This window comes from Tyto alba, unplaced genomic scaffold (assembly GCF_018691265.1).
Source record: "Tyto alba isolate M040663 unplaced genomic scaffold, T.alba_DEE_v4.0 Super-Scaffold_28, whole genome shotgun sequence".
Taxonomy (NCBI): Eukaryota; Metazoa; Chordata; class Aves; order Strigiformes; family Tytonidae; genus Tyto; species Tyto alba.
In genome coordinates, this window is record NW_024881302.1 from 14,904,528 (window position 1) to 14,919,690 (window position 15,163).

The 15,163-nt window shown below is 34.3% G+C and overlaps 1 protein-coding gene across 29 annotated transcripts in view; it reads right to left on the reverse strand.

Moving 5' to 3' along the window:
• Positions 1-15,163, reverse strand: part of RBFOX1 (RNA binding fox-1 homolog 1) — a 1,320,820-nt gene that overhangs the window by 57,346 nt on the left and 1,248,311 nt on the right. For 27 of the 29 annotated variants that reach the window (XM_042798374.1, XM_042798373.1, XM_042798376.1 and 24 more), the window contains one exon: positions 11,921-12,001. The exons of the other annotated variants lie outside the window; for them this stretch is intronic. In XM_042798374.1, the coding sequence (XP_042654308.1) occupies positions 11,921-12,001 (81 nt within the window). The remainder of the gene's footprint in view (positions 1-11,920; positions 12,002-15,163) is intronic. 29 annotated transcript variants of the gene reach the window in all.

Genomic DNA, 15,163 nt, shown 5'->3' on the forward strand with positions numbered 1-15,163 from the left:
GCCCTGGAAAACAAAGACTGAATGAACAATGACAAAACTTAAGTTCCCAAAAGGAGAAATATAACCTGGTAAAAAATACTTAAGGGTTATATAGTGTGTATTAAAGTTTTAAAGCGTTGGGATAGATGAAAGAGTAGCAGATGCAGAAAACAACAGGGGGCAGATTTTGTATCAAAGCCATAAAAATATACAGCCATTTTAATGGGCAATTATTCTTTGCATTTGTGCTGTGGTTTGAATTTGTATGAGAGTGCCATATGCCTCAAGAAAGGTGTGCCATCAAAATGGTTGAAATAATCTACCTCTCATCACTCCTAATCTCTCTTCCTTCGCACAAACTAGCAGGTCATCTGCTATCAAGAGTTTTCAAATGTTTTATGGTGAAGAATTTTAATGTTACATCATGTTTAAGTCAGTTTATAGCTAATTTACTGCAACATAGTTTAACTGTTAGAAAGGCAGGAACACATTTACATTTTTCCCATACTTCAGGAGGATCCCTGTTGAGGAAACACTGCAGAAGTGCTGGACAATAAATTAAAAACAAAGAGATATAATGGGTAGCACGCTGAGAAAGGCTAAGCAGAATAATCTATATGACATTATCTGAGACTTCAGGAACAAAATCAGGAGTTCCTCCTGATATATGCTGTGTAGTGAGTTTTCACTATACCATGATAGTAATGAGGAGTATTACTTGGCATTCTTTAAAGGAACTATAAAAACTGTGTTAAAGAAGCTGTGTGCAGATCTTTGCATTTAAATACAAAGTCCAAAGTACAGTGCAAGTAAAATTTAAACTCTGTGCCTACAGATTTTAACACAAAAAGGCTTTTACTTTACATATATATACACACATATGGAATCTTAAAATTTCAGGCTAAAAAAAAAAATCTTTCCAAAGTTCACAATGTTTAAAAATAGCAAGCTGAAAATTCATTTTTTCAGTTGTCACATTTGTGAGATGATTATCCCTGGGATCGAGTTGCGAATTAAATGAACTTAAAGGACATTTACCATATATGTCAAATATAGTCACAACTGGTCACTTCTATTTCCTTCATTCACGATCTATTTATTTTTTTGACACACATACTGAAAATTAGTAGAACAATAATTTTCTTACTACTGTACAAAAATATATGTCAGCATTAGATGTTGTTTTGGAATGAATAAATCTGTATTTTGGACAAACCATTACTTATAGGACATTCTCATTTGAAATGCATTGGAAAAGGAAAACAAAAATCTCTAATTAATGTACAAGTCTAATCACCATTCTCCACATGGAAGAGTAATTTTTCACTGTTCATTTGCTCAGTGTAATCTCAAAACTGACATAACAGAAAAGCAATGGCCTATAAATCTGCTCTCATTTGTTTCTTTAATATTCATATTCCATTGAACTACAGCTGCTTGTTGCTGCAGTCTATTACAACATGCAAAACTGTCGATAAAAATATTATGAAAGGCAAGATGTGTTTCTTCATGGCTCTGTGTGCCATTTATTTTGAAAAAAATAACAATAAATGACTCATGGATTGTCCCTTAGTTTGCTGCATGCTGGGCGATTAGTGATTAATTACCTTGCTGCAAATTGACATGGCACAAGGAAATTGACACAGCTCTGATTAATTAACTTTTTCTGTGAGACAGTTACTTACAAAACACTGCACACTGTAATTGAATCCCTTTACACAACACTACTGCATTAAGTTTCCAGTCAAATCCAAATTAGCACCAAATTTTACATAAATTTGGTGAAACATTTTATAATAAGGTATGCCCTCAAAGATTGCGTATTTCTAGAAAGAAGACAGACTGCTTATTTAAGACAATGTTTTCAACCATTTCATCCCCAGACTTATGAAAAATAATATTTGTTAGATTTTTCCATACCAAATCACCAACATAATAAAATGCACTTTAAAAACATACATAAAATATTTCAGTAAAAAACAACCTCTTATTTAATGTGCTTATTCTTACGTTAAATTGTAGGAAGACACTTAACTGTTCCAACAAAACTTTTTATTTGGCTATCTTTAGCTTAAATTTGTTTCTAGATCTAATTGATCTACTATTTCAACAATGAATTGCATATACTGAATGCACACAATTTTCTTTATAATTACAAGAAGTATATATGGAATTATTCTTTTTCTCTGCCCTCCTTTGTTTCATCTCCTCTAATATACCTCTTATAAAGAAACCACCATTGGTTTCTATGTATATTGATACCATTATATGACAGGGATTTATAACCTCCAGAGTAAAATCTTGATGCCAAAGCCTGGAAACTGTCTTATCTTTTTGTCTGAACTTTTTCACTGTGAGGCTGATTGAGCACTGGCACAGGTAACCAGAGAAGCTGTGGAGTCTCCATCCTCAGAGATACCCAAAAGCTGTTTGGATGTGGTCGTGGGCAACCTGCTTGAGGTTATACTGCTTGAGCAGGGAGGGTTGGACAAGGTGACCTCCAGAGGCTCCTTCCAAATTCAGCCATTCTGAGATTCAGTCATTTGATGATTAAGTGATTATCAGAAATCCCCATATATCTCATCCTTCCTTTACTGGACTGAATCCCTCAGACATCAAGGAGTTTCTCTTAACATGCAGAAAAAAATGGAGGATGTGGAGGCATAAAAAAGAACAGAGAAGATGATTGAGAATTTTTTTGTAAAGCTCTGTAGTTACACCAGCCTACAATTTTGATTAAAAGAAATGTATAATTGGTGGTCAAATTATCACGTACTTAATAACAAGAGTACTGCATCGCTGATGTTACAAAGAATACAAATAGTGGATGTACAAAAAAAATAGTTAATTTTTCACAAAAGAAACTACTAACAAACAAGAAAAAGCTCAGTAGGTAAAAACAAACAACAAAGCAACCAGGCCAAAAGGAAAATAAACAGTAGAGATCAGATGCCACATCTGCTCTTAAATTAAACAAAAATCTTCAAATATAGATGATCAAATTGATCAGTAACTTGTCTTGTGTTTAAGATTGTTGGACATCTACAAGTTCCAAGCAAATGGAAAAATTCACCTGTGTTTGTCTAAACACCATTTCTGAAAAGAGGTAAAAAGGACATGGTTGTAGAAAACTAGATGAACAGTAGCACTACTATAAAGAGATGACAAAATTTTATAATTTGAATATTTATGAAAGTCAGTTGCATGGTGAGCAGAAGTTCTGTCTGGATGACACAAGAATTACTAAAACTCAACAGAATTAAGCTGTGAAAAAAGAACACTGTCAGAACATTGTTGGGTTGGGAACAATTTAGTCAGAAAGTGATTGAGGAAAAAAACAGCTATTAACCTAATCCAAGCCATAATGGAAAAAAATTGTCAAAAGAAATATTTGAACCTGCAGAGACATGTAGATATTAAAAATTAATTCTTCAAAAGTACTTACTGTCTGTGAAATTCGGGTTAAAGAATTTTGCGGTATACAACATGGTTGTAAGAGCCACGATTGGCTCTTACAACTACCGCCACACAATGCAAGAAAGAGTGACACTAAAGTCTTTATTTGAAACCAAATCTTACAGGCTAAGTTGAAAACCACAAAATTAACAACTTTACATCTGACAGACAGAATGATTTGAGATGTATGGTCAACTGTGTGTGACTACCTACTAAAAATGGGTAACACAGCATCTAGAAAGCGATGCTAAGGGAATATCAGAAGCCTGCATCTAGGACTCTACAAAAGGATCTTATGTACAATACCATCTAGGTCATGATGCAAAAAAATGTTAAATGTAATTCTCATTATATAGCTGCATACTGAGAGGACTAAGTCCACACAATCTTATTTTCCTAACTCATTGGTTAGTTACGAGTACTGCCAGTGGCCAAGTGCCATATTGTCATTAGCAGGAAAATACTAAGTTAAGACACATGAGATGACCAACTGTCCTTGGTCAAACATAATTTTTATTATTTAGACTAAAGGACAAAGATACTCTCCACAATTTACTATTAAAAATGTTACGCTCACCTTTCTAGTTATCTCCCACTCCCAGGTGCAGGATGGTGTATAAGTTAAAACAAAGTCAGTGGCACACAATTCAGGATATGTCTATCTTTGTAAAACTCTTAAGCATGCTAGTTCAGACATACTGCACCATCACTAAACAGATTAGCAAAAGAATAAGTTTAAACAGCAAAATACTTAAAAACATAATTGCAGGAGTGAAATGAAACCTATATTTACAGATTCTGGACAACTACAATACATCTTCCTGATGACTTATAGTCACCATTTGGAATACTGGTAGACAGAAGGTAAAAGGACAGTTATCCTAAAAGTAGTTACAGAAGGACAATATATAGTGATAGAGAAAAAAAAAAAAAAATACTGTAACAAGAATTTGAGGCAGCGCTACCAAAAAAAACCTAAAAGATGTTCACTTTATAGTTTAAAATTCTGATACTTAAGAATATAACGTAATATATGCAAGTGTATTTTTTCCTCAATTTTGTTAATTTTACGTTATCTTTATAACTATCTAACCTAGAAGCCAGTGGAGCTATCCTGCATTCAGAGATGCATAACTTTGTTCAAAACAAGGTCCGATACAATGGGCCAAAACAGTGTTTAAAAACCTTCTAAAGACATTTCAACAAGAGATAACATTAATATTTTTATCCCAAAGTGACACATGATTTTTCAACCTTTTACGCTTCTACACATGGGGGGTGGGGATGGAATATGGAAATTGATTAGAAAACTTCCCTTCCTGCTTATTATTAATATCTTCTTTATTTAATCTTTTATGTAAACCCACTGTATTTTAACATACAGGCAAAGAAGGGCATTTTGCACATTATTCCTGAGTTACTATCAAGTGGTTCTCTTTATAAAGACTATTAATTAATTCAGGAAGCACTTTAAGAGATAGTTGACTTCTACATGTCTAGTAATGAGGTTTTGTAGCCTGGAAATGATGTGTGTGATTGGTCTACTCAAAGTATAGACACTTCCCTTTGGACAGGATTTTTGCACAGTTTCATTCAGGTATTTCAGTCCTACAATGGTTAAATTGGCTTAACGATAGAACTCCTTTGCAGGGATACTCTACCTTTTTCCTATTAAGCAATATAAAGCAGACAAAACCACAAACATGTAAATCCGATCTACTATTGTATAGTTTTATTGTGATGAAATGACGTGTCATTCCATTTTAGTTTAAGAGAAAATAGACCAATTAAAAATTTAGTTTGTAGAAACCATTTTATATTTAATTCTGAAATATTGTACTATATGAAGACTCATTCTTTAAGCTGATCCTGACCAATGTAACAATTCAAAACGGCAAGCTTACTAAACAGGCTCTCTCCTACCAATAACAGTATAATCACAGCAAATAAATTAAGAAAAAGTACAATAAAATCAGAACAAATTAATTATTCATGTCATTACAATAAAGCATATATCAATTTGGATTGAACACGGTCAATTGTGTCTTACATACTAAACCAAGAAAATGATATACCAAAAGCCAGGAACACCTACACTTCAGTTGCTTGGAGTCTCAGGATAATACTATCAGAAGATTGTCATCATTACAATATAATTTTCAGGTAATTACATGTGTGCAACAAATTAAAGCTGACAAAATCAACTGAATTGAGGTTTACTAAACTCAGTGTTTCCACTAATGATTCTGCTCAGAAGTGCATTTTAAAAATCACTTTTTGAAAATTTGGATTTTCTCCATGTAATCTTCTTGATACTGGAAATATCCCATAATATAATAAAAGTGTCAAAGGTCTTACTTCAATCCATTAGTAATGCCACAGAAAAATAAAACCTGGAGTGTCTTCATTGAAACAAGAAACATGACAATAGTTTCATGCAGTATTTTTTAGGTAGTTTACTAATATTCCTAAGCCAAGTAACCTACTTCCGTGTGACGATATTCAACAGACATATTGAATAGACAGGCTTTACTTAATTTTCATTTCAGTAGCACAACGAGTCTTCAGACTAAATCCTACTATTGGATGTGGTATTTATACTTAATATTTATGATTTTCCTTATTTCTTCCATGCATATCAACAAAGTCCTGAACTATCCTCCATCTAGGAATCAAAACAAAACACCCATAGAAAAAAAAAGATCTTTTTAAAAATAGTACATGTGTCTATCATATGTAAGTGTTGCTAGGTTTTTAATAGAGAACATACATAAAAAACGAAATTCCCATACCATATAATTAATACTTCAAGCTTCTGCTACAGATTTTTCTTCTCTCCTGGCATATAACGTATAACTTTGGATCAGTAAGATTATTAGGATAATTTAGGAACATTTCTAATGTCTGCTCTCAAGTAATGGAATGTATTTTCTCACTTTGCTTTAAAAGAACTTAAGCATTAAAAATACTTCTTGTCAAAAATATTACAAGACCAAAGGTTTCCAGGGAATTTTCTGAAAGAACTGCCTTCCCACCTTTCAAAAACATCTCATCTTTGCCTTGTTGTTTTCTGGTTGCTCATAAGCTAAAATCCCTGGGCAACATGGTTTATTGTTTTAATATCTGTCTGACGCAAAGCAAAAGTATTCTCTGATGAGTACTTATCTGTCATATGTACTTCTGTGAAAGGAATATCAAGACAAATAAGATGTTCTAGGGCATACCATGGGATTATGAATTTGGCACTGACTGAATTCTGTTTAAAAATAGTTGAAATGATAAATACAAAAAATATCTACAGTGGGAACTGGAAAAACATTGGGTTTTAAATATTTTAATTATAAAGGTTTTATACTATTTTAGTATGAATAGAGAATGAACACCCAAGTCCATAAATGGGACAAACAAAATGAGATGCAAAAAATATTCATAATTGAAACAGTTAAAACAGTAAACTTCTTTTGTAATGATACAATGGCCTGTGAACTTACTTTGTATTAATTAAACTCAATGTAGTGGCATTTTCTATATTGAAATGAATAACCAGTGATCTGGAAATTCATTTAGACCATTAGGTTAATTACAGAAACTGATGAAAGTTTTATCAGATAATTGCAATTAAAGAACATGAACAATGTGGGACAGATTTATAAGCATTTGTACCACCTCAATCATTTTTGCTGAATTCCACCACCACTTCTTAAAAAATTGTAATCGATATATCAATTTAAAAATGGGCGATCAGCTTCATTTGCCCTTGAGTATGATAAAGATCTGATTTCTGCATTTTCATATTGTTTCTTCTATCACTTTCTTACAATATGAAAGATTTGTTTATTTTTAATAAAAAAAATGAAAATTTATGGAAAAAGAACATGTATATTTTGGAGCTGATAAGCATGCTTACTGAAGATGAAACAACTCTAACATCTAGAAAATGTAAGCCAAAACTGATGTCAGTTTAAAATGTACTCATTGAAGTCAAGGCAAAATTATCTTTTATGGGTTTGCAAAAGATTTTGGAAATATAGGTATTCATCTGTGCATCATTCTGAACAAAGGCAAGTAGCAATTTACTGGTTTACCGTATGTCATCTATTCAGTCCAGTGAATTGTCCCTTTATTACATGCTCAAAAGAATCTACCAGTAGCTACATATCTGATAACTCAAGTATCCTAATTTTTACTTTAAGTTAAAATAAAGCCTAAAAGTTACAAAGATCAAAGTTCTGATCTAGAGACCAAAAAATATTTAGCTGCCTTTTAGCTTTCAGTAAAATTCGTAATCCCTCTCCCACTGCCTTCCATGGGACCTGGGTATGCACAGCTGCAAGTTTTTGAAAAGTGTGAGGCACAGCTGGCTTCGTTGCTACACCAGCTACTCGGGCTTAGCGAGCCTGAGAAGGGTCATCAGCTATTCCAGAGCACAAAGGAGTTTTCTACTGGCAGGTACACCTCCTCTGCCGTCCCCTCATGTGAGAGGGCAGGGGAAGTTATCAAGAAAACAGTCAGGCTCTTCACAGAAGCACATGTGGGGAAGGAAAGAATCAACAAACATAGCTTGAAAGAAGAGAGGTTTCCACTGTTAGGACATTCAAGCATTGGAACAGATGTCCCAGAAAGCTTGCGCAGACTCCATCCTCAAAGGCGCCCTGGTGCAACCCGGTCCTTCCAACCTGAATTATTCTACGATTCTATGACTTCATGTCTTCCTTCTTTCCCATGTTTTGTTTCTCATTAACTTTTATTTCATCCACATTTTCAGACACTTCTACATTATAGAGAAATGGAGAAAATAGGCACTAAACAGTTTTATAAGTCCTTGAATAAATTGAGATTCGTATTTTTGCCTTTTTTAATCATACATACCCAGCTATACTACTGTCCTTTGTAGAACAGTGATAAAGATATTCAGTGACAGAACTTTTCTCTTCTTTTGTATCTTCCTTTTGTCTAGCAGGGTCTTAGTATTCTCACGGATCCTATTGTCGAGTGGCTTCAATTTGGAAAAGTTCCAAAATTTTTCTGGATACATTTCTTATTTAACAGTAGATACAAATTTCTTCAGGATTTAAAAATTTCCTGTGGAGGCAACTAGTGTAAAGAAGTGGGGGCAAAAAGAGACTGTCGGTTACATGCAACCAAACTCTGATTTAGTAAGTTTCAGTGAGTTGTCATGGGCCTTGAGGAAGCTTCCAGTGAATGCTTGCTTGCTCACTGGGTCTTGCTGTACTCTGGTCTTTACTTTCTGGATATATCGCCTTCCAATACTTGTCTACATTCTGCATTAATATAATGATGAAGGATTTATCTGAAATCAGTTGTATTAGTTCTGACCTCAAGATGTCAATACTATGGGAATCTACAGCAGCCCAGATGAGACCACGAGCTTCCTTACTTCGGTTGTCTCAATAAGGCAAAGAATTTGTCCCACCAAGAGATGTGAACAACATCTGCATGCTGAAACTATGATTTCTACATAACAAATTACCTATTCCCAGAATAGATGTGCAAATGAAAAACTGATCCAGGTCCCATCTTCTGCTTCAGCATAAGAGAACGGATGAGGCATGAGAGACTATTGCTACCAATTTGTTCCACTGCTTGCAGAAGAAACAGCTCATTTCTTTCTGTATTATACAAAGGGCCAGAAGTGATGGAAGGAAGCAGGGCCGTATTTCCATCTCCTGACATATTCAGAGATGCAACTAATCACTGCACTGGGAAATGTACAATGCGATACATAAAGTATATCCTGGGAAAATAAAATATCAGAAGGGAAAAAGTAGCTCCAGGAAATGCACTCTTCTTTCTGGCTAGCCAAAAAATTGGGGTAAAAAAGTTCAGAGTCTTCAGAGACAACTAGTATCTAATACAATTAAAAATCAAAAAGTTAAGTGAGAAATAAAGCTAGCCAAATTAAGAAAAATATATTTTACAACCATGTTTTAGTCCTTCATTCCTTATCAAATATAACTCAGGAGCAAAAGATGAACAGTCAAGTTAAAGGCAAAATTTCTAAAAATGGGGACTATCCTCTTCCAAATATCTGAAAATTCCTAAATGCTAGTAGCATTTAATGAACTCCAAACCTCTCAAATGGCTTTGAAAGTCTCAGCTGACTCTTTCCCTTCTGTTAAAACAATCACAAATTTAAAACCTCTTAATTCTTACATTGTAAGCTGTTCTAAAATATTGCTAGGTTACAATACCAGCAGTAACAGAATAAATGATTAACAAATTATTCAAAGACGGAGGCTGCAATACTATTGTCTACATGAAATGATAATAGTAAAAGGATCAGTCTCCTAGATGCTAACGTTGACTTATCAGTTATCATATCAATATTACAAATGTGCATAAAAAATGGAATACAGAAGAACTTTGAAATAATAAAAGAAAGAAAATGAGACAAAACTGGAGCTTCATTTCTATTCACTTCTTAGTAGAATTTCCTACAGAAATGGAACTATTTTACATCTTTATTGAAAGTTTTGTAATAAGGAGAAATAAAAAATGAATTACAATCATTAGTAACTGTAGTATTTTTGTATTATTAGGAGTTGTGACCCTGTGGGGGAAACTATGTTTTGGCAATATGAAATACTATACATAATAAAAGAAAAATCATGACTTGCAGACACGCAGATTCAACAAAAGTGTAATAATTTCTACTGCAAGGGCTACTGGCAATCTCTGTTATGAAACTGTGTGTTACATATTGCCCAGTGGGAAGCAGACAGGCAAAGTCTGTTTACTTATGTACTTGGCATAATTGAAAACAAAAAGGTGTTCGTTAGGATATCATTATTCAAGGAGCACCATTGCAAAATAAGATTTTTCAAAGGCATTGACTCATGAGACATAATGGAAACAGTGAAGTACAGAGCTTAGCTAGGTATACAGTGACTGTCTAGGGAATTAATAGTAGTGGAAATGCCATACGATGTAAACAGCAACCCCAGAACTAAATTTCCTTGGCTAGAACTCAGTGAGATAATAGCAGTAACAGGGTAAACTTAGGAAAGGCTTTATTCAGAGTAATTTCCAGAAAACGAAAAACAAACACTGCCCTGCCACCCCTGCCCCGACCCACCCCCCGCCCCTCCCCTTCCAAAAGAAGCTCCCTAACAGTGAGATGAATTAAAAGTTTGGATCATTTTCTAGGAAAATAATATCAGTTAGAGATTGGCATTTCACTCAAAAAGGAATAGTGCACTTAAAACACACAAAAGGAAATACTGATTTAAACAGTAAGTATTTAACCTCTGTGTAACTACAAGGATTAAAATAATGCCACTGCTTGAGAAAAGTGACATAGTACAAAATATTCTTTGAACATCTGGAAGTAAATGCAGATTTAACTGATAATTTCATTTCCAATTTAAAACATTTGATGTATTTTGTTAGTTCAGTATGTATTTGTAGACTCCTGCTTTGAAAGTAGATCCCATATTTATACTGTAAAAGCAGCAACTCTAGGGATGCTATTCATAGCCTTTGTCATAAGAGAGTTATGTGTCTGTAGAGACGATCACTATGGAACTCTTTTGTCCTCATTCCTGGTTTTAATTAATAAAATAAATTAATTATTTTTGTAGTCTGGAGAAGCTTTAAAAGAGTAGAATTGCATTCCAGGTTGAATACAATCTTCATAAATAGCATATCCGATAATGTTAAATCAGGCAATGTAAGACAGTTTCTTTACAGAGTACTGCTAAGAATGGATAGCAAATCCTGCTGTTCAACCTAATTCAGCAAGCAGCAGTTATTACTATTTCATTCAGCTAGAGGCTTCTTATCTGACTAGATCTGAGAATGGGCATCAGTGGTACCACTAATACAACCTAAAACACTCTCAGAAGATGCAGTTCCGCTTCTACTTCAGAATTTTAGAGGACACTTTTTCTACTCCAATGTTTTGCACAGAAAAATGGCTGATGGTAGCATCTATCACTTCAGCTTGTCTTCACAATTTTTATCAGGGCAGCTTTTTTTCATTGAAAATACTCACTTGCACACAGTCTTTTTCCTTTTGTAAAAAGGACTTTGTATCTATTTGCTACCTGACACAATCAAATGGTGGCATGATATAAGACTTTTTGTTTATTAAATCACAGTTGTGACCAGGATGTAAAAAGCAACACAACTTCATCTTCTACACAAAATGCAGAGTGTGCAACAGTACTGGATTCCAAAAAATTTCACTATCACTGTAGAACTTCTGCCCATTTCTGTAGAACATTGCAATATAGGGGTTTTTTGAGTTTTCTTTTTTTTTTTTTTTAAATAAAATATACTTTGAGGATAAAGTTGTAATTAAAACCACTGAATTATCCATTGACATTATTTACACGTTTATAAATACCACATTTACCTTAACAAGAACTATTGGGGAAGTTTACATTTTTAGGGGGCTTAATTCACATTAATGTGCTTTTGTCACAAAACAAAACAAAACAAAAGAGCCATAACACTAGCTTACTTGTGGATGTGTATACTAGTGAACTGGGGGCACTGTACACGGGAGATCCCTCCTGGTTTGCCTGGCACAGCAGCACCCTGCCTACAAGAAAGAGAGAGAGAGTGGTATCTGGTTTTGGAACACTCAAACTAAACCTCAGTTTTTATCTCGAAGCAGAAATAAAGTCATAACCGCAGCAGTGCAGTGAAGCAGGGCACTTTTTGTCCTTTGACTTCAAAGCAGAAAGAGCCCCAATAAACATGTGCAATTTTACATTTGAGAAAGCAACACAGACATGCCCCAGGATGCCAACACCCCTCTGCCGTCCCGAGGAGGCCGGGGCACGCTCCGAGCAGCGGGTGCCCAGGCAGCCCCGCCGCCAGCCCGCCCACCCCACCCCACCCCACCCCACCCCGGCTGCCAAGGGAGGCTGCGCACCCACACTTGGCAGATAAATCAGACTGCAAAGCTCCCACACACAGACGCTGGGCCAGTATGACCTCAGTTACATCGCTTGAATTAACACTGGTGCAAGTGATTACTAATGCATGTGCAGATTTCAGTATTTTTTGCTCAAATGATAAATACGTAAACACAAGCTACTTTCCAGTATACAAGCTAGATTCAGGATTAAGAACAAAACCAAATAAAAGAAATGAAAAAATTTTCTTAAAAAGAGAAAAGAAAAGCAATAACCAAATCAATATAAAGCCACACTTCTGCAACGCATGTTCATTTTGAACAAACAAGAGAAGTTTGGGGTTGGTTTTTTTTTGTGTTTTTTTTTGTTTTGTTTTGTTTTTTGTTTTGTGTTTTTGTTTGTGGTTTTTTTTTGTTGTTGTTTGGTTTTGGTTTTGTTTTTTTTTAAATGAACTCAAATAAAATGGCTATTTCAACATCTTTCTTACAATTATATCTTAGCAGTCTTAGCTGAATACAGATTGAACATTGATTAGAGGCAGGAACAACCATACTTTTACACTAGGAAAAAAGCACGTCTGCACTCCTGTAATACAGTCCACCAGGAAGAGCAGGATGTGACACAACTGTTTTTGCAAGATCTGTGCGTATATATATCTGTATATACACATACACACACAAAACTACATATATATACATACACTGACATATTTTAAGCTGTCAGGATTTGTGAATCACACAATTTCAAAAATATTAAATTTATATGAAAATTTGTGAGACTTTAGAAGTTCTGCATTGACATAAGCAATGTAACTCAACAGAATTCAGTCAAATATGTTCAGAAGTATAAGATTAATTAAAAATAGTAGGCATGTTTTCCATATAGTATTACAAGAGCAATTCTCAACTTACATTTAGTTACCAGATCAGAGATCTTTCTTTCCAAAAATGTTTTTAAAGAGTTTCTATCATTAACCAGTTCTCTGATTATTGCTTACAGATGTCAGTTGGAGTAGAAATACAGGACATACTGAAGGAAAATAATTCTTGTAATTTATGCAATTTAGTTAGGACAGTGAGCACTAGCAATTTCATGAAATATTATGATTCTAACCTTCCCAAACAATAGCACACCCTTAACTAACAGGATTTGGAGATACTTGTTTTTTTTGAGTCATCCACTACTAATCTGAAAGACAAAACAAGCTAAAAAAATTTTTTTTCCTCACTAAAATAACACATAGTTGACTGTTATCTATCTCTCTCAGCCTTCTAAAAAAAATCATAACTGAAAGCTGGTAAATTAACATATACCCATTCAGATGGCAAGCACCCTTTTCAGGCTAGTAGATAAACAGGACCTACTAACACACCCACTTGACACTAGGAGTGTGGACATTGGAATATGGATGTATTTAACACTATAGGTGATTCAGAACTTGTGCTACTACAGAAGCCTGAAAATTAAACTGAGCTGAAGACAGAGGCATTCATCCAGCCGAGTGAAATGCAGAAAGGAAAGGAATTACTAAAATCAATATTTTTCATTAGGTTTTAAGAATAATGTAAATATAATGATTTTAAATATGTTTAGTAAACATATAAAGTATAAAATAATCTATCTTGTTTATATTATTCTACATAACTTCTAGATGACACTTTGCTTGTTCCATAGTCCATAGGTATTTTCCTGTTCTTTGCAGCTAACGTTCTTACCTTTTTTTCTGATTTCATCTTGTACAAACCTAATTTTCCCTACTCTAATCTTCTAATTTCTAATGAAAGTACTTCAAAACAGATGCTTTTTTCATCCATTCTACTAGAGTGTATTTAATTTGTTGCATAGAGCTTTCTAATTATATTTTGACAACCTGCTTTTGAATTTGTATATAAAATTAATACTGATACCTAAAACACTATTATTAGATTGTTAGAAAAATATGGAACTTTTTAATCTACTTTTGTGCGAAAAGATTATTTATGCTGCATCTAATTTTGGTATTAAAAATATTTAAACTGTAATTAATACAACTGGGGAAAGATTGTATTATTTACAATAAGACCTGGATAAACCTCAGAACATTGAAACAATCTATAATTTCCCTAATGTGAAAAAAAAAAAACAACTTTCCTCTAGAATACTAAATTCTAGTATGACAGAGTAACAGCGGGGTTTATTTAAGAAAGAGGATTTTTAAATAAAGTTCTTAATATTTCTGCTCAAACTGTAATTTAATAATATCATGGAGCTGATGAACTTCAAAAAAGTACAGTCATGCAAGAGTTCATCCTTAATTCTGCAATGCCTTCTGTACCAGCATATTTAAGGCTGATGTTTTCTCATTAAGAACAACGTGCATGCTTTTTTGCTTTTGTCTAATATAAGCATCTACTTATTCAGTCACAGCAGACATGTGACCAGTGATAAAGGATTTTGGAAGTCATCATCAGAAAGCCTCTTCCGACTCACTCCGCCAAAAGGATCAGAAGAATCTTAGCATATCTATCTGAAGAGCCTATTCACTACAGGCACACAGGAGAGCTGTAGACAGACCAGTGGCAGAAGGGAAACTGAGGCAGCCATGCTGCTGGGTGTAATGGGAGAACAGTCTGTGGTGGCCAAGCAAGCCAGCTGGTTGTGCCGCACACAACAGAGATCCCCCCAGACTGATTCACTGCTCATCTTTGGCATACAGGCTGGCAGCACAGATGAAAACCATGCTTTTCACGGTCAAAAAATATCCTCACTCATACTTCTCTTCCTCCAATGTTTTCTCCTACAGTCCATGATTAAGAATGTACTGTTTGATTAGGTCTTTTTTTGAAGTATTATAATTATTTTGA